The 21195-nt window shown below is 43.4% G+C and overlaps 1 protein-coding gene across 2 annotated transcripts in view; it reads left to right on the top strand.

Moving 5' to 3' along the window:
- The first annotated feature begins 473 nt into the window (after nt 1–473).
- Nucleotides 474–21195, top strand: part of CEP83 (centrosomal protein 83) — a 41598-nt gene continuing 20876 nt past the window's right edge. The window contains exons 1-8 of one of the 2 annotated variants that reach the window (XM_040408851.1): nt 474–656; nt 8948–9102; nt 9315–9568; nt 10686–10836; nt 13048–13140; nt 15760–15891; nt 19259–19510; nt 20099–20230. In XM_040408851.1, coding sequence (XP_040264785.1) covers nt 9423–9568; nt 10686–10836; nt 13048–13140; nt 15760–15891; nt 19259–19510; nt 20099–20230 — 906 coding nt within the window. In that variant the 5' untranslated portion in view covers nt 474–656; nt 8948–9102; nt 9315–9422. The remainder of the gene's footprint in view (nt 657–8947; nt 9103–9314; nt 9569–10685; nt 10837–13047; nt 13141–15759; nt 15892–19258; nt 19511–20098; nt 20231–21195) is intronic. The other variant, XM_040408850.1, reaches the window with a different exon arrangement.

Raw genomic sequence — 21195 nt, 5'->3', positions numbered from 1 at the left:
ATATTAAACTCACCTCATTCACTTGTTTGCGCAGCCCGGCTCGTCTTCTTTGGGGACCTGGGAGGAAAAGGACCTTTGGTGATGTCACTGCGCTCATCACATGGTCCATCATCATGGCCTGAGGCGAAAACTGAAACTTGATAACACCCTGTATTAGAAGTTACTAGATTTGTTACAGAAACAAACAGGAAAATTCCTGTGGTCTGTCATTTTCAATAGCTATGAGAAGGAGCCCTTGCAGAAACAGCCGTCATATATTTACAGCATAGCCTGAGGCTAGCCATGAACCTCCATGCTGGCTTGTGGCTATACTCCTGGTGAGGTGAGTGTATGCATGGTGGGCAGCCCGCCTGTCTTCCCGCTCAATGCGCGCGGCGCGCCCTCCCGCGGCATTACCACACATCGACTGGTCACCACTGCGCATGTCCAAACCGAGCTGTGTTTGTTTGCTAGAGCTAAGGATTGCATTAGACTCTGCCCCCAGAAATGTCTCCGCTCTGGCTTCACCTTACCCTCCCACATCAGTTCACCCCGATTCCTTGAAGGAAAGCTCGGGAGGGAGGAGCTACGGCGCCATGTTTAAAATGTTTCAGGAATGAACTACTTCTCCTCAGGACGCAGGAGCCTCTGTTTTCTGTCAGGGACAACAAGGGCCGGTGAGTGCATGTACAGTGCTCAGGGTGTATGTAAAGGAAAGGGGCACACAACTGTGCAGTGGGTGCCCGCAGTTCTCTGTATGTGGGGGGCGGTGTTGCTATGGGGACAGGACGCTTGCTCCAGTTCTTCACCTGCATGCCATTGCCTATGCAGTGTGATTTCTCTGCACAGTAGGATCAACCCTAGGGTACTCTCAAGTGTGTGACTGGCCGACATTCGTGTGCCCGATAATGGGGGTGATGTTTGGTTGCAGAAATGTTTACATCAAATCTGCCACACAGGAGCATAGCTATAATGGGTGACCAGGTAGAAGTCATGCCCGAGCCCTGCTGGTCCTTTGCCATAGGTGCCAGTATTTTAAATAGCACATGGTAGGTGGGGGTCCTCTTACACATTTTGTATTGGGGCCCAGAAGCTTCAGGTTACCCCTCTTCTGCCATGTGTGAATATACCAGGGCTCAGAAAACTCCAGCTGTTGTGCACTACAACTCCCAGCATGCACACTTGCTTGACTGTTGTCAGAACTCCCATAGAAGTGAATAGAGCATGCTGGGAGTTGTAGTTTCACAACAGCTGTAGTGCCATAGGTTTCCAACTGCTGGAATATGCTTTAAAAGCACTAATGGTTAAGGAGGTTATTCCACAAAAAAATGGAATGTGGGATCCTGGCGTGTCTGACTGCTGGGACCCATAGCAATCCTGAGAAGGGGGTCCCCAAATCAGCCCTCTGAATGGAGGTGCAGCGCATATGTTGTTCCACCACTCCGCTCACTTCTATGAGATTGTTCTCTTTCTACGTCAGCCCCATAGCGGAGAATGGAGCGGTGCACTGCAGCCCCATGCAGAAGGGAGATGGCATGGGGTGCAAAGAGCACACTTGAAATGAACTCTGGACCTTTTATCTGCTCATTGTAATTGGGATAATGAGGAAATAACACACCTGGCCGTGGAACAGCTGACAAGCCAATTGTCCCATTACTTTTGGTCCCTTAACAAGTGGGAGGCACATATGGAAACTGTTGTAATTCCTACACCGTTCACCTGATTTGGATGTAAATACCCTCAAATTAAAGCTGACCATCTGCAGTTAAAGCACTGAATCCTGACCCATTCATTTCTATGCGGCTGTGCACATGAGCGGTGATTTTCACGCATGACTTGTGCGTTGCGTGAAAATCGCAGCATGCTCCTCTTTGTGCGTTTTTCACGTAACGCAGGCCCCATAGAAATGAATGGGGTTGCGTGAAAATCAAAAGCACGGTTGCTAGTAGACGATCGGGATGGGGACATGATCATTATTATTTTCCCTTATAACTCGGTTATAAGGGAATATAAATGTATTCTGAATACAGAATGCATAGTAAAGTAGGGCTGGAGGGGTTAAAAAATAAATAATAATTTAACTCGCCTTAATCCACTTGATCGCGCTGCCGGCATCTCTTCTGTCTTCTTTTTTGCTGTGTGCAGGAAAAGGACCTGTGGTGACGTCACTCCGGTCATCACATGGTCCGTCACATAGCGCTCCGTTCGGCAGTTGAAGTAGCCGAATTCCATATGAAATGCCAATAACTTTTTAAGATGATTCCCTTAATAAAGCATGCAAATCCCCAATATCTGGAACACACCTTTATACATGAGGTATCCCCACAAATCATATGTCCCCTGATAGCCCCGGTCTGGGTGATCAACATATTCAAATTTCACCCAGATCGGTTTAGGGGTTCTCAAAGAGACATGGAAGTCTTCTGTGACCGGTTCACCCTGGGTGAGCTGCCCAAAATAGTTCCATAAGTTTGGGTGTTTTTGCCGGTCACTTTAGAAAATGGGGGATTTCTTCACATAAATTATTATATATTATATATATATTTTTTAACCCCTCCAGCCCTATTGTACTATGCATTCTGTATTCAGAATGCTATTATTTTCCCTTATAACCATGTTATAAGGGAAAATAATACAATCTATAGAACACCGATCCCAAGCCAGAACTTCTGTGAAGAAGTTCGGGTTTGGGTACCAAACACGCGCGTTTTTTCTCAGGCGAGTGCAAAACGCATTACAATGTTTTGCACTCGCGCGGAAAAATCACGGGTGTTCCCGCAACACACCCGCACATTTTCCCGCAACGCCCGTGTGAAAGAGGCCTTAGTAAATCAACAGTTAAGTTTTAAATGTATTTTTTATTATTTAACCCTTAGGCTCCCAGGGTCTTTAAACATCCCGCCCGCCCTTTCAGTGGGCGCCATAGCCAGCTGGTTTCTGCTGTTTCAAACAGCAGAGGCCCACGGCTCATGTCTGCGACCAACAATAATGCCAGTTGTAGGCATTTAATACTTAAGATGCCGTGTTCAAGTGTGACCACTGCATCTAAATGGTGGAAAACCCAGAACCGCATGCTTTCGGCTTAAGGCCTCTTGCACACGAACGTTGTGCATCCGTTGCGTGCATTGGGGACTGCAATATGCGGTCCCCAATTCATGGGCAATGTCTGTGTGGCGGTGCGGAGGCACGGACAGAAACACCACGGAAGTAGGGTTGTCTTGATACCAAAATTTTGATTCGGTTTCGATACCATAAAAAAGTATTGCAATACTCAATACCACGCGGAAAAAAAAAATGCCAAAAAAAGCAGCATGCATTCCGCATTTTATAGAACGTCCGGCACATAATTGAACAGTCCGATCCTATTTTTTGGGGGGGACAAGGTGACGAATCGCACAGTTTTTATTTTATTTTTTGTTCTTTTATGGCGTTCACCGCATAGGAGATATTTTTTAAATATTTTATTAGTTTGGACTTTTCGGACGTGGCGATATGAAATATTTCATTTATTGTATATGTTTTATATGTAAAACTGGGTGATTTATGCTGAATTATTTTTTTTACAGTTTATTTAATAACTATTTCCCCCTTAGGGGCTAGAATCTGGGATCTTTTAGGCTAGGTCTACACAATGACATTTGTCGCGCAACAATTTTTATAATGGTAGTCTATGGTGTCGCACTGCGACATGCTGCGACGCGACAGTCACAGAAAAATCCACCATAGACCACCATTATAAAAATTGTCGCTCGACAAATGTCATCGTGTAGACCTAGCCTTAATCCCTTGTCCTATTCACCCTAATAGATCTCTATTAGGGTGAATAGGACCTCACACTCTCCCTGTGCATAGTACACACAGCAGCAGGGAACTTACCATGGCAGCCAGGGCTTCAGTAGCGTCCTGGCTGCCATGGTAACCGATCGGAGTCCCGCAATTACACTACTGGGGCTCCGATCAGAAGCTGCCTCTGCCACCAATGAGAGGAGGAGAGGGGACCCTGTGGCCACAAATGTTTTTAATGCTGGGGACAGGGGGGAGGGCGCACTGCGCCACCAATGATACTTAACCTTTAATATACAAATACAGCCGGCGGCAGAAACACATTGCCAGCACCCGACCTCTGACAGGGCGCTGCGATCAGCGGCAGTTAAACCCTCAGGTGTGGCACAGCAGCGCCCTGTCAGAGGTCGGGTTCCGGCAATGTGTTTCTGCCGCCAGCTGCATTTGTAATGTATTAAACGTTAGTTATCATTGGTGGCCACAGCCCCTCCCCTCCCCTTCTTTTGTCCTCTCTCCTCTAATTGGTGGCAGCAGCAGTACAGGGGGAGAGAGAGAGACTGCTTCCTTCTTCCCTGTGCTGCTGAGGGAACATGGCCGCGCTGAGAGCAGCGCAATCCATGTTCTCTGATACTGGGCTGTGCAGTAGCACAGCCTAGTATCGATAAAAGACAAATCCCGGTATCGTATAGACACCGGGCTAAAAGTATCGTATTGGATATCGAAAGTTTGATACCCGAAACAACCCTACACGGAAGTACTCTGTAGTGCTTCTGTGGGGTTCTGATTTGTGCTTCCGTTCCGCATCTCCATTATTGCGGACCCATTCAAGGAGTGCACACAGGCCGGTGCCCGTGTATTGTGGATCCACCATATGCGGGCCACAATACGGCCACAGGCACACAATGTTCGTGTGCAAGATGCCTAAGACTGGCTCCCTTGTGAGGAGGTCATTAATTATAATACGCTGAGTCTCTGAAGAGACCCAGTGTATTAGAGCTGCAGTTCCTATGTTGGCCAACAAGTGGCAGGCCGACATAGGATAACTGCAGTTGGAGCTTATACTGTACCTCTATGAAAATCAGCTGTAAGAAATCTGAGTACTGCATATTGTAGCCTTCTAGAGGGGCTACAAAAAAGTTTAAAAAAAAATATATATATATACTGGTATATAAAAAAAATTAAATCACCCCCACATCATGGGCATCGTCGCATTTGAAAACGCCCATACTATTAAAATATAAAATTATTCATCCCATATGGCAAATGGCATAATGGAAAAAAATATCACAATGGCTGATTCCCCATTTTTTTTCATCACTTTTCTTGCCCAAAAAAATGTATTAAAATAAAAGTCAAACACACTCCAAAATGATATCAATAAAACTCCCGATTGTCCTGCAAAAAATAAGTCTCCACACAACTCGGTAGACATAATTATAAAAAAAAAATATGGGGGGTCAGTATATGGCAATGTAAAAAAACAACATTTTCTTTCACTGTTTTTATTTTATTTTTTTCAGTCTTTTTCCCTGTCTTCTCTGAGTCATAACTTTTTTATGTTTCCGTTCACATAGCCATATGAGGGATTGTACTTTCTAAGGCTACTTTCACACTGGCGTTTTGGCTTTCCGTTTCTGAGATCCGTTCAGGGCTCTCACAGGTGGTCCAAAACGGATCAGTTTTGCCCTAATGCATGCTGAATGGAAAAGGATCTGCTCAGAATGCATCAGTTTGTCTCCGTTCAGTCTCCATTCCGCTCTGGAGGCGGACACCAAAACGCTGCCTGCAGTGTTTTACTGTCCGCTTGACGAAACTGAGCCAAACGGATCCGTCCTGGACACAATGTAAGTCGATGGGGACGGATCCGTTTTCTCTGGCACAATAGAAAACTGATCCGTCTCCATTGACTTTCAATGGTGTTCAAGACGGATCTGTATTGGCTATGTTAAATATAATACAAACGGATCCGTTCTGAACGGATGCTTGCAGTTGTATTATCTGAACGGATGCGTTTGTAAAGATCCATGACGGATCCGCACCAAACGCGAGTGTGAAGGTAGCCTAATGCTACCATATTGCATAGGATGTAGTGGAAAGGGGGAAAAACTCCAAATGAGGTGGAATTGGAAAACATGCAATTCCGTTACAGTTTTACAGTTTTTTTTTTTTTTTTTTTTTTTTTTAACAGTGTTCACTATGCAGTAAAACTGCTCTTGATTCTCCAGGTCAGTACGAATCTGGCAATACCACATATTTATAGTTTTTTGCATTTTAATACAAAAAAAATACTCATATTCTGACCCCCATAACTTTTTTATAGTTATGTCTACTAAGCTGTGGGCTGGCTTTTTTTTTGCGGGACGATCTATAGTGTTTATTGATACCATTTTGGAGTGTGTGTGTGTGTGCCTTTTTGATAACATTTTATTAAATTTTTTTGGGTGAGAGAAGTTATGAAAATATGTTGAAAAAGCCATTTTGATATATTTTTCCGTTACACTATTCGCCGTATGGGATAAATATTTTTATATTAGTATAGGAATTTTCGGAAGCGGCGATGCCCATGATGTTTATTTATGTATTTATTTATTTATTTTTTGTTCCAGGGGAAGGGGAGTGATTAAAATTTTTATATATATATTTTTTAATATTTCTTAATTTTTTTTTCTTTTTTGTAGCCCACTCTAGGGGCTTACGACTTACACTGTATTTCCATAGAAGTACAGTATAAGCTCCAACTGCTGTTATCTTATGTTGGCCAAGAGAAGTGATAAAAAATGGCGAATCGGCAATTGTGATATATTTTTCCATTATGGCATTCGCCATATGGGATGAATAATTTTATATTTTAATAGTACAGGCATTTTCAGACATGATGATGTGGGGGATATAGAGATATATATATATATATATATATCTATCTATCACTCCAACTGCAGTTATACTATGTTGGCCTGCCACCTGCTGGCCAACATAGGAACTGCAGCTCTAATACACTGGGTCTCTTCAGAGAGACTCTGTGCATTAGAATTAATGACTGGCTTCCCTGATTGCTGCACAGGGGAGCCAGTCTTAACCCGGAAGTGCGCGCTTCTCGTTTTTTTACTATTTAGATGCCGTGGTTGGCCTTATTGCCAGTCGCAGACATGAGCCACGGGACTCTGCTGTTTGAAACGGCAGAATCCTGCCGACTATGGCTGCTGCTGCACACATGAGTGGGCGCCATATTTATAGAACCTCCCAGGGCTGTGCATGTGTGGCGCTAGGAGCCTAAGGGTTAAAGGGGTTGTCCCATAAAAAATATTCTACATTTTCCAAACCAGCACCTGGATCTAAACGCTTTTGTAATTGCATATAATTAAAACTGTATTATAGCCACTGAGTTATTTAATAAACTCTATCTGTATAGCGCCACCTGCAGTTTGTTGTTTTTCAAAATTCTTTGTCCAGCTCAATGAGATGGCCGCACATGCTCAATTCCATCCTTCAACTGCCACCTTCTGCAATACAAAGGACACACCCCAGGGCTCCAGATGGCGACCAAAATGGTCGCAAATTTGTCGTAGAATTGCTAAATGGCGACAAGACTTTGTAGTCTTGTTGCCATTTGCGCCTAGACCTCTGCCGCTTTCACATTACTGACATGGCACGCGCTGTTCTCAGCGCGTGCCATGTTCTTCTCAACAGCACAGTCCCTCTCCCCTGTACTGCCGCTGCCACCAATGGGCTGATAGCAGGGAGGAGGAGGGGAGGGGCTGGGCTATAGTTTATGCTTAATACAAACGCGGGCTGCCATGCGGGTGCCAGACATATCCCATACCCGGCACCCAGCCTCTATGAGTGCGCGCTGTGATCCGCCGCTATTAACCCCCCAGGTGCGGCATCTGAGGGGTTAATAGTGGCGGAGCGCAGCGCGCAGTCATAGAGGCCGGGTACGGGATGTGTCCGACACCCGCATGGCAGCCTGCGTTTGTATTAAGCATAAACGATAGTCATTGGTGGTGCAGTGCAGCGAACACTCACCCCCCCAACCCCAGTATTATAAAGTAAAATCAGTGCGCCCCCAACCCCCCCATCCCCCAAGTATTATCATTGGTGGCAGTGGCAGCTTCTGATCGGAGCCCCAGCAGTGTAAGCCTGGGGCTCAGATCGGTTACCATGGCAGCCAGGACGCTACTGAAGTCCTGGCTGCCATAGTCAGCTCCCTGTTGCTGTGTGCACTATGCACAGGGAGAGTGTGATGTCCTATTCACCCTGATAGAGATCTATCAGGGTGAATAGGACAAGGGATGAAAAGATCCCAGGTTCTAGCCCCTAAGGGGGGAAATACCGGTAGGTATTAAATAAAAAGTTTTAAAAAAAAAAGGTTAAAAAAAACAAACACCAAAATATTTAAGTTTAAATCACCCCCTTACCCAATTTCACATATAAAATATATAAACAATAAAAAAAAATTACATATCGCCACGGCCGAAAAAGTGTGAACTATTAAAATATTTAATAATATCTCCTATGCAGTGAACGCCATAACAGAAAAAAAAAAAACTTGCAATTTGCCATTTTTTTTGTCACCTTGTCCCAACAAAAATTAGGATCGGACTGTTCTATTATGGAATGCACGCGGCTTTTTTTGGTGTTTTATTTTTTTTCACGTGGTATCGCAATACTTTTTAATGTTATCGAAATCGAGTCAAAATTTTTGTATCGTGACAACCCTAGGTAAGACGTGTTGTGTGTTTTTTTTTTTTTTTTTTTTTTAATTATACCGTAATTATATGTATTTTAAGTTTGGCGACTAAAAATTTTAGTTTGGCTCCTAAATTTTTCAGGTTAGAAGCCAATGGCTCCTTGATATTTTTTTTAGTCTGGAGCCCTGCACCCCTTAGAGAGGACACGAGCTGCCAGCTTGAAATGAATCTAGCAGAACGATTGCAGCAATGAATGGGGAGATCTCTGGATCCATGTGAGCTACAGGGCTGGTTCTAAATTTGTTAGGGGTTGTCATGCACTATATCAGGGCTGGCCAACCTGCGGCTCTCCAGCTGTTGTAAAACTACAACTCTCATCATGCCCTTCTGATAGCTGTAGGCTGTCTGGGCATGCTGGGAGTTGTAGTTTTGCAACAGCTGGAGAGCCACAGGTTGGCCATCCCTGCACTATATGGTGTCTGATTTTCATTTTTTAGATTACTCATGGGATAACCCAACGTCAACTCTTGGACAGAGGTTAAAAAGAGCATCTCTCACTCTGGAGGACCTGTCCTTCATTACTCCTACAACCCATTAATATGAATAGGCACTATGTAATGCTCAATGCCCCTATGATGGCACTACAGGGAAAGTGAGTACTTACTGCTCGATTTGCCTTCAAATAAGAGTGTATTGTTGGGGCTACCAGCAAGAGAGACACATTGTAACCTGTGCCAAGGAACCCTGCTAACAAGTAGGGCTAGACCCCTTGAAATCTTCTTAATTCATTGTATGCAGTATATGAGTGTTCTGATGATCAGAGTGCATGTGCTTTGTTTCTCTGCCCCTCCCTTTACCTTCTAGGTACAGAGGTAATTTCCTCTTCTGGGAGATGATGTAAAAGACAGAAAGAAGGTAAACCCACAGCTGTCTCTTATTTAGTGCCATTTTACCTAGCAGTGGACAATCAAGATGGAATCCATGCCTGTGTTGCCTCCCCAGCTGGGTGGCAGTGCCCATATGACAGACACTGAGCTGCATAAACTGTTAATCAGTGAAAAGATGAGATGTGAAAATCACAGGACCAACTATGAAACCCTGAAGGCCGAGCATTCCAGGTAAGGTCCCTGCTTCCTGCAGTAACCTGGGGCATGCGATGAAAGTCTATGCTATGGTGTCAGTAACCGTAAAGATCTGATGAAAGGAGGTATCTGATTTTTGTGTTTGATTTATTCTGGGGTTTTCTTTTTATCAGATCTTTAAGGCCCCATTCACACATCCGCACATTTTGCGGAACGGAATTGCGGACCCATTAATTTCTATGGGGCAACACGGATACAGAATTGCGGACCCGCAATTCCGTTCCCGAAAAAAATAGAACATGTCCTATTCTTGAACGCAATTGCAGACAAGAATAGGCATATTCTATTAGTGTCGGCAATGTGCGGTCCGCAAAATGCAGAACGCATATTGCCGCTGTCCGTGTTTTGCGGATCCGTAAAACACGTTACGGATGTCTGAATGGAGCCTAAAGAGTTTCTGTCATCAGAAATAACGTTATGTAGCTGGCTGACATTAGCAATGTGCTAATGTCAGCAGAACATAACTTTATGACTTATATCTCCCTGCCTGCCGCCGTTCGCGCTAAATAATGACTTTTATAATATGCAAATGAGCCTCTAGGTACTAGTGGGGCGTTGCTGCAGCACCTAGAGGCTCCTTCCTCTCACCGTTTGGCATGCCCTTGTAAAGGTGATTGACATCCTCTTTCTCCTCTGTGCCCGTAAAATCCCGCGCCTGCGCCGTCCCGTTTAGTATTCGGCACAGGCAGTGAGTGAAGGATGCTCGCCTGCTGCCCTCCTTCACTCACTGCGCTTAATACTAAAATGGACGGCGCGGGATTTGCGGGGCACGGAGGAAACCGAGGATGTCAATCACCTTTACAAGGGCGTGCCAAACGGTGAGAGGACGGAGCCTCTAGGTGCTGCAGCAACGCCCCACTAGCACCTAGAGGCTCATTTGCATATTATAAAAGTCATTATTTAGCGTGAACGGCGGCAGGCAGGGAGATATGTCATACAGTTATGTTCTGCTGACATTAGCACATTGCTAATGTCAGCCAGCTACATAATGATTTTTCTGATGACAGAAACCCTTTAAATCTATTTTCAACCCCTTTTTATATTGTTGTGCCCGATGGGTACCTTGGCAGTGTGAACACTTCTGTTCTTGCAGGCTGCAGGCTAACTTCATGATGTCTCAGAATGAATGTAAGCAGCTGTCAGCAGAGAAGCAGAACGTGCAGGAAAAATTCCAGCTCTTACTTTCTGAACTACGAGGGGAACTTTTGGATCAAACAAGAGAAGCAGAAGAGCTGAAGCTGCAAGTAAGCTTGGACCTCATTCACATTACCAGTAAACCGTACTTTGTGTGCATCATTTATGCATTTCACCCTCCACAGATAAGGGGCACTGGGAAGAATAGCATTACCGTTTTTATCTTTTATTTTTCAGTTACTGATGCACAAGATGCAACAATTCGAAAGTTCATGTGAATGAGGCTTAAAGGAGTTGTCTCATCTGAAACATTGGCGGCATATCGCTACAATATGCCACCCATGTAAGATAGGTGCGTATCCCACCTCTGGGGCCTGCACATATATCTAGAATAGAGCACCCAAAGTTCAGGGAGCACCCAAAGTCTTGTAGAAGTGAATGGAGAATGCACAGCGCAAGTGTGGCCACTGCTCCATTCACTTCTATGGAACAGCTGGAAATAGCGGAGCCTGTGCTATTCTATTTTCCGCGCTCCGATAGAAAGGATTGGAGGGCAGCCACACAATCGTTGCGTGCTCACATTCTCTTCGGGAGGTTTGTTCTAGTGATAGGTGCAATATGCCACCAATATTCCAGATGAGACAGCCACTTTGAAGCTGATCTTTCAGCTTAATATGCTGCTCTTTTGTGTAAGAGTAGTATTTCATTCCATTTTAATGGTAGCCATAAAAGCACAAAAAACGTATGTGCCATTTGGCTAATAGGAGCACTAAAAGAATACAGCAGACTCATACTTATGAGTCCAGTATATTCATGAGGGAGCGCCCCTCAGTCTACTGTACAAAGCAGCCTGTCAACACCCTGATGAGGAGGGGGCACGCTCCCTCATGAACATACCGGACTCCTAACTAGAAGTCAGCTGTATACTTTCAGTGCTCCTATTAGTAAGATGTATTTTGTGTCAGAAGTCAGACCTATATCCTTAATGTGCTGTTCTTGCAGCGATGGATCCACTTTCATGCTGTAAATATTCTCGTCTCATGTAACTGAACATGTAAGCATCCACCTGATATTTCTTAGCTCTTCTGGGACCACTTTTGTCATAGCAACTGAACGTGCTGCCAGAGTTTTTTTTTTTTTTTTTTTTTTAATAGCATTTCCGTATGAAGGACATATTTAGTCTGCAACACATTGGAAAAAAACATTGAGCACAGTGTGGATTCGCAATGTGGTTTTTCGGAGAAAATGGCTCCTATTTAAGTGTAAATGTTCCTTTTTTTTTTTTCTCTACAATATTCTGTAGGGACAGGGATGTTGCTAAGGATAGTCTGTCTTCAGTGTTCTGTTGAGCGCTGAAGATGACTGAAGATACAGAGGCTTCCAGCCTGCCTTTGGTCAACACTCTCTATATGTGCCCCACCTAGCACTGCAGTGTCCCAGCACTAGGCGACTTGCTGCCATCTCTCCCAGCTCTGTACATCTGTGTCTTCTCTGCACAGTACTGAGTGCACTGAAGAGCGGAGAATGGGACTTCCAGATTTTAGCTCTGACAGTAAGTGTACAGTAACATGGCACGCTTACTGTCAGCGCAGAACGCTGAAACCAGCTCCTCTCCCTGTCTTCCCAGTGTATCTCTTAGTGCTAGGAGGATAGGGAGAGGTGTGGGGATGCAGCGTTCTGTGTTACTGTATACTTACTGTACTTTCAATGCTAAACTCTGGAAGTCCTGTTGTCTTCCCTTGTCCCTGCACTCAGTAACAAAGAGAGAAGCCCAAGGAAGAGAGACCTATACAGAGCTGCCACCTTTTAGCTAGGCAGGTACACAACAGTTATAGTTAGGGTACGTATAGTGAGACAGGGGCTGGGGTGGGGAGATGAGAGGCAGGCTGAGAAGCCCTCTGTGTGTACACATAGTCCTCTTCAGCACTCAGTAGAACACTGACAATGGACTCTCTTTAGCAATGCTCATTGACAGTGTTGCTTTAGAGACCCTTTACACCCTCTTTCTAGTCCAAAATTCACATGTCATTAGTAAAGTATATTGCAAAAATGCTCAACATCCCTGACCATAAACTATATTAATACTAAACTGAAATGGAAGGTGCTGTTGAGAAAAAAAAAAAAAAAAGGGACTGATAATTATAGTGAAATGATTGTAGAGATTTTCCAGATTTGTGTCCCACCGCTACTGCAGTGTGTGCGGATAGACAGATATTCATCAATGACAAATACAGTAGTTATTCCTGCACCCTCTCACAGGGGACATTGATGCCTCAGTTATTGAATTTGTTCTTCTTTGTTCCCTACACTTGTGTTATTAGGTGCTGTCGCCTCAGAGACTGGAGCTGCTGAAACTTCAAATCCAGCAGGAACTAGAAGCTCCGATGCGGGAACATATTAGAAAACTCAATGACGTAGGTCCACATGTGATACGTATTTGAATTCAGATCTTTTGAAGGTCAATGCCATGGTGTTTTTCGGTTATACTTGACTGATTTTTGCTAGTGAAGTGGAGATGCATGTTGTCATCATTTTTTTACTGTATTGTAAAGGTCTATACACGGGCTACTCTGTTTAAAAGGAATTAATTAACAGAAAATCAGTTGTTGGTTATTTTTTTCGTGACCCCCTCCTCAACAAAATCACACACACACACACACACACACACACACACATACACACACACACACACACACACACACACACCACCCCCCTCAATAATCAGCAAAAATGTAAAAGACTGAAATTCCAAATTGGTCATTTTCTTTTCTTCTTAAGCTTATATTACACCTGCAGATAATCGTTAAGATCATCACTAACAAGCATTTGTACGAAGGCTCGTTATCGATGATCTGGCAATGTAATACTGTTGCCAAGTACCTGATGAACAAGCAAATGCTCATTCATCAGGTAATTGGAATCTTTCAGCAGGTTTAAAAATCATTGTTTGCCAGCGACAGATCGTGCTGTGTTATCACGATCTGCTGCCGGCAAACAGTGATTCAGTATGGGGACGAGCAATGGCATAGCGATCTCTTGTCCCCATACTGTAGAGGAGATTGAGCAGGCGATTGCCGGGCAGAAACACTTCCTTCCCGCCAATCGCCTAGATGATCTGCAGGTCTAATATACTGTAAACTCACTTGCATTTCCCTGCTATATGCCCATAAGCAGGCTGTGCACTGTATGCTGATGCAAGCTTGGCGATACAATGGATAGGACTCTTCCTTTCATCAGCATGCAGTGCTCATCCCATTTGCAGGTGCAAGGGGGAAGTGCAAGAATAGAAAGACAAAAATGACGTTCAGAATCAAAATTTTTAAGCTACCTGTATTTACTGTCATTTATTAAAAATAAAAAAAAGATGTGCAATGTCACGATCTATGTTTCAGTGTTCTCACTGAGTGGCCACTAAGCTCTGACAATAGAATGACTCTTCCTATGCTCTAGGCATCTCATCCGCACAGGCAGGATTACAATAGTAGGAATCGCTAGTATTTTAAAGCTCAGGATAACATCATCAATAAAAAGGTGATAAGGATACCTCTGGTTCTTGTCCCTCCTGCCCTGGCTTTTAAAGTGGCATGTCTCACACCAAATGTCTGCAATGCTCTGCTAGCCCTCTCTTTTTCTTGATGGATATGGACAGCTGAGATGACTGTGCAGTAACCTGCTCCTGTCAGTTAAGGCCACTTTTACACTGGCGTTTTGGTTTCCGTTTGTGAGATCCGTTCAGGGCTCTCACAAGCGGTCCAAAATGGATCCGTTTTGCCCTAATGCTTTCTGAATGGATAAGGATCGGTTTGCCTCCATTCCGCTCTGGAGCGTTTTGGTGTTCGCCTGACGATGCGGAGGCAAACGGATCCGTCCTGACGCACAATGTAAGTTAATGGGGACGGATCCCTTTTCACTGGCACAATAGAAACGGATCCATCCCCCATTGACTTTCAATGGTGTTCAAGACGGATCCGTTTTGGCTATGTTACAGATAATACAAACGGATCCGTTCATGACGGATGCATGCGGTTGTATTATCTGCATGGAAGCATTTGTGCAGATCTATGACAGATCCGCACCAAACGCGAAAGTAGCCTAAGAAGGAGGGGCAGGTATAGGAAGCAGGAGGAGAAAGGGTGCATAGAGTGGCCTAGGCCCACCCTCTGTGCACTTAGTACTTTTTCTCCAGAATGTAGAAACTGATTAAGGCCTCCTGCACACGGCCGTTTTTTTTTCCCGTTTACTGGCTGTTTTTTGCGTTCCATATACGGTCCGTATACGGAACCATTCATTTCAATGGTTCCGCAAAAAAAACGGAATGTACTCCGTATGCATTCCGTTTCCGTATTTCCGTTTTTCCGTTCCGTTTTAACATAGAACATGTCCTATTATTGCCCGCAAATCACGTTACGTTCCGTGGCTCCATTCAAGTCAATGGGTCGGCAAAAAAAACGGAACACATACGGGAATGCATCCGTATGTCTTCCGTTTCCGTTTTTTGCTGAACCATCTATTGAAAATGTTATGCCCATCCCAATTTTATCTATGTAATTACTGTATATGCCAAACGGAACAAAAATGGAAACACAGCGGAAACAAAAAACGGAACAACGGATCCGTGAAAAACGGACAGCTAAACACTGAAAAAGCCATACGGTCGTGTGCAATAGGCCTAAAGGAAAGGTATCATTATATTCAGGTTTATCAATAAATTTGCTCGTGCGTGATCCATTGCATTTAAGAGTAACTGAATTATGTGTAAAAATTAAAGGGGATTAAAAAATAGTATTCTTGCATCTTCAGCTTGAACATCACACTTTGCAGCAACTTTCCTCTATTCCTAAATAATGGTGAGGGGGCATGAGTGGCTACCACCTCTAATAATGTCCATTATATGCCCTGATAGGTTGACCACCACTGCTGTACAAAAATATGCAGATTTCCTGTTTCACTTGTGTGACAGAACTTACATTTGGAGGCTGCTGATATGAAAACTCTTTTTATCATTTCTATAATCTTGTTTTTAATATTTGCAGGAAGTTGAAAAATACAGAGGGGAATACAACAAACTTCGATATGAAAATGGTATCCTTACAGCTCAGCTTGAACACCAGAGGGATGAACAACATCGAATGTTAGAAGAACAAAACCTCAGATTTGAAGCTCAGGCAAGATTTCATTTTCCAATGCCCACTTAGGCTACATTCACACGTCCGCAAATGGGTCCGCATTCGTTCCGCAATTTTGCGGAACGGGTGCGGACCCATTCATTTTCTATGGGGACGGAATGGATGCGGACAGCACACAGTGTGCGGTCAGCATCCGCATTTGCGGAGCGCGACCCCGATCTTCAGGTCCGCAGCTCCGCAAAAGATAGAACATGTCCTATTCTTGTCTGCAGCTTGCAGACAAGAATAGGCATTTCTATAGGGGTGCCGGGCGGGTGTGTTGCGGATCCGCAATTTGCGGGTCCGCAACACACCACGGACGTTGAATGGAGCCTTATTGGCATAAAAACCTACTGGACCTCACTGATGGTAGTATTCCCCTTAATATAGGTATATACTTTCACTTTCTTACAATTAAGAGATGAATACTTACATGTATCACTTCCAAGTAGATATCTCTACCCCTGCCAAGTAGATATCCCTAGTGTCGTTTACCAAAACTGCACAATGTCACTTTATTAAAATGTAACCATTGATTATAATATATAAATCGGATGAAGCTCCAATATCAAAATTCAGATAACAAAAACACGGATTGAATCAGGAACACATCCTATAAAATGACAAAAACCAGTCGGTTATTGACACCCAGCAGGAAGATCAATGATCGCTGGATGAAAAATCCTGTTTTCACTATAGACAGTACTAGTTCATCCTTTAGGTTCAGAAGAAACATACAATTCATTAGCAATGCATATCGCATGTATCTTTCTGCTCAAAGGGCAGAGTATAGTGATGGACTGTAGTGTCCCTTTTCTCTCCCTAAGTGACTCTACCAAACCGTGGAGTAATTTAGTAAGAGAATAGGGGACAGTACAGTCCATCTCTATACTCTGCCCTGACATTTATTATATTTATTATAATAATAATAATAATAATATAATAAATGTCAGGGCAGAGTATAGAGATGGACTGTACTGTCCCCTATTCTCTTACTAAATTACTCCACGGTTTGGTAGAGTCACTTAGGGAGAGAAAAGGGACACTACAGTCCATCTTTATACTCTGCCCTGACATTTATTATATATAAAAAAAATAAAAAAATGTATTATCTTTTTTTATTTATTTTTCTTATTTTAAAGTTTGTGCCCTCAATAAGTTTATACAAGACCTTTTGGGGACATTTAACGTTACATTTTATTTTTTATTGCTGATTTTAGCCCCAGAGATTTGGTAGTTCCCTCTACAGCCTCACTGCAGCTGATCTGGGTCTGATCCAGCCAGCTCCATAGGCTCCTGGCCCCCCAGTGATCACATGAGCACTGGGACCAGAGCAGGAAGCGGCATTGTGACTCCCTGATCACCATACACTGACTGCGTTCATTGAGCTTAGTGTATAGAGCAATGGGGAAGGCAGGGACAATAAAAAAATATCCCTGCTTCTCTATGGGGAGTCTGTCTATAAGCGTGCGATCTCTACACAGATGTTTTAATACTTCTGTGTATAGATAAAGATCTGCCACCCTGACATTTATAGTCAACAGGTGGTCAGGATCTGGTTAATGCTACCCATGGTGTTGGGTTCACATTTCTTAAATCTGCTGCACCAGGGTTATGGCATCAAAAAGTAGCACATTTTGGTGCAAGACCCACTTAGACAAAAATTAGTAACTTATTGGAGGTATTGTGCCATGCTGACCACTTGTGCCATGCTCACAATTATACCTAAAATCTACATCTGTTCCTAGTTGGCGTAGATTTCAGCTCTGGTGCGTGGAGGTGTGCTCCTGTTACTGATTGTGGCTCATCGAACACCAGCGGTCCACAGAGTGAGACTGGTGAATTAGGGTCCATTCACACGTCCGCAAGTGTTTTGTGGACCGCAAATTGCGGATCCGCAAAATACGGACACCGGCCATGTGCATTCCGCATTTTGCGGACCGCACATGGCCGGCACTTTAAATAGAAATGCCTTTTCTTGTCCGTGCCTGCGGACAAGAATAGGACATGTTCTATTTTTTTGCGGAACTGAAGGGCGGATGTGGAACGGAAATGTGCTGTCCGCATCTTTTCCAGCCCCATTGAAAATGAATGGGTCCGGATCCGTTCCACAACATTGTGGAATGGATCCGGATCCATTTTGCGGACGTGTGAATGGATCCCTAATAATATTAATAAATGTCACCCTAGGTATTCTGAATTATTGGTTAACTTATCCTATCTGAGTCTGTATTGGGGGAGTTTGTTATTTGAACATTTTTTATTTGGGGGAATATGATCCTTTCCTCTTCTGCCTGTTTATAGTGACTCTTGGGAACTGGAGGAGGGGAGTTTACTGTAAACTCTCTAGTCTAGTAAAGTTTTTAGTAATAAGGGCTGTCATATCTATTGATTCCTGTATTACTTTATTATAGAGGACCTGTCTCCTCTCCTGACATGTCTGTTTTAGTAACTAGTTACATTCCACATGCAATAACAGTTCTAAAGCGTCTATTGTCATGACTCTATCTTGTGCCCTTCCTTTATTATTCCTTTTGGAAGTTATCAATGAATTACTAGCTGTTTTCAATGAGGTTCCAGCTGGGTGTTACCAGTTGAGTCCCTGCACAATCTAAGTCTACTTTCACCCTGCCGTTTCTGGGTCCGCCTGTGAGATCTGTTTCAAGGCTCACACAAGCGGCCCAAAACGGATCAGTTCAGCCCCAATGCATTCTGAATGGATAAGGATCCGTTCAGAATGCATCAGGTTGCCTCCGTTCAGCCTCCATTCTGCTCTGGAGGCGGACACCAAAACGCTGCTTGCAGCATTTTGATGTCCGCCTGACGATGCGGAGCCAAACAGATCTGTCCTGACTTACAATGTAAGTCAATGGGGACGGATCCGTTTTCACTGACACAATATGGTGCAATTGAAAACGGATCTGCCTCCCATTTATTTTTTTTATTTATTTTTTTGTTCATAGTAATGCAAACTGATCAGTTCTGAACGGATACAATAGTTTGCATTATAGGTGCGGATCCGTTTGTGCAGATACCAGACGGATCCGCACCTAACGCAGGTGTGAAAGCAGCCTAATACTACAGCGCTAATTGGATAGTATCAGACTGTTCAAAGACTCAAATGGTAACACCCAGCTGGACCTTCACTGTATACAGCTAGTAATTCATTAATCAATTCCGGGAGGAATTTAACAACATAGAGTTATATGGAAAGATGCTCCAGAATGGTTATTACAGGGGGAAGGCAAGTAATCACTAAAACAGACATGGAAAGGGGACATGTCCTCTTTAAAGACAGAAAATCTTCAATACTCCATATTTCATTGTGATGATTTTTAATCCTTTTTTGATACTCTTATTTTTGTAGGTTGCTCAGCTTGAAAAAGATAAAGAAGAGCTTCATAGTCAAATAATAAGTATTGATTCCTCAAGAGATGGCAAACGTTTAGAGGCTTTGCTGGGGGAGAAAGTCTTATTAAGCCAAAAATTGGAGGATTTAAAAGCCGAGGTGAAAGAGCTGCGAGCAGAGAGAGAGCATTATGGTGTGCAAGCAGAAAATGTCCAGAGGATACAAGTGCGACAGATGACTGAGACTCAAGCAGCTCTCCGATCTCTTGAGGTTGTAATTGTTTTCTGTACAGAAATGTTTTAAAGGGGTCGTCTCATGTCAGCAAATGGCACTTATAATGTAGAGAAAGTTAATACAAGGCACTTACTAATGTATTGTGATTGTCCATATTGCCTCCATTGCTGGCTTGATTCATTTTTCCATTGAAATATACAGGGATTATGGCCGGGACAGGAGCACTGTGCATGCCTGCCTATATGCGCTGTCAGGGTCCCAGCTACCTGAGAGGCTGGCACTTGCAAGGACGGCCACCACTGCTGGACACGAGTCGTGTATAATACGATTGAAAAATAAATCAAGCCAGCAAAGGAAGCAATATGGACAATCACAATACATTAGTAAGTGCCTTGTATTAACCTTCTCTACATGATAAATGCCTTTTGCTGAAGTGAGACAACTCCTTTAATGTTAACAAACCTTGAAAATAATGCAGGCTCGTGATTCAGTCATAATGTGCCAAGCCAGCAAGTAGGCAAAAACTGTTCAAGTCCCTCAGATGATACATAGCAACAGGACTAGAATTCTCTATAGAGACCTACGTTTTTGAATATTTCATCATGTCCATTTTGTCTTCTTTAGGCCGAAAAGCAATCTTTGAAACTGCAGCTCGAACGTTTGGAGAATGAGTTGCAGGCATCCTCAGAACAAAATGATATCCTAACTAAGAAGCTGCACAGAGCTGAAAGAGATGTGCATTCTCTCACTAGTAAAGTAAGCTATATATGTGGATTATGTACTTGGTACCAAAGGCATTGTTATGCAACTAAAACCCTTTTTTTCATGTCTATATTTCTAATCTATTGCATGTCTCAATTCTGGGTGGATGAAAAGACATAAAGGCATAGCCCTGCTTTCATCTGAGAAATGGATACAATTGTGTCTTGTCTAGGCCATCAGGTTAGGCCTCATGCACACAACCGTATGCGTTTTACAGTCCGCAAAATAAAGATGCAGTCTGTTTACCGTATGTATTTTATTTGCTTACCTATTGTTTTCAATGGGTTCATGGACTGCATTTTGCAGAAATGTTCTATCTTTTTGTGGAACAGACATACGGATGTTCCATGTGCTTTCTGAATCCATATGTCCCTTGCGCAAAAAGATAGAACATGTCCTATACATATGGACCACTGACCCATTGAAGTTAATAGGTCTTCTAAAAGTACGGATGCAACACAGAATGCATCCATATTTTGCAGACCCATGATTTGCAGACTGCAGAAACGGATACAGTCATGTGCATAAGGCCTAAGGTAAATGCCAACTGTGTATATATCAGGCAGCTGTGTTAATTAATAAAATAGTTAAGCTCCATGTGGATTGTCTGGATGTTGTATGAAGAACTCTGAAACAATGTTTTATCACGTGGATATATCACAGATTTTGCTGCTGATTAGCTGCAAATTTCACCCTTTGCATTGCAATAGGTGAAATCCACAACCTAAATTGACACCACAGGTCAGGAAAGCTGTCATGGCCAGGAAAAGTGCTCTGATGGATGTAAAGAGGATTTCCGGGTCCAAGACTGAGCCTGGATATAAGCTGTTCTTTATTTGTAGAGTACATATTAGTGGAGCAAAGGTTCATTTCCTTGCTCCGATACTTTCATGATGCATTGTGCTGCGCAAGGCTCTTTTTGATTTGTGCCGATGACGTACTGGGCTTTACATCACTAT

This window comes from Bufo bufo, chromosome 1 (assembly GCF_905171765.1).
Source record: "Bufo bufo chromosome 1, aBufBuf1.1, whole genome shotgun sequence".
In the NCBI taxonomy this organism is placed as follows: domain Eukaryota; kingdom Metazoa; phylum Chordata; class Amphibia; order Anura; family Bufonidae; genus Bufo; species Bufo bufo.
This window is presented reverse-complemented; position numbering and strand designations above follow the sequence as displayed.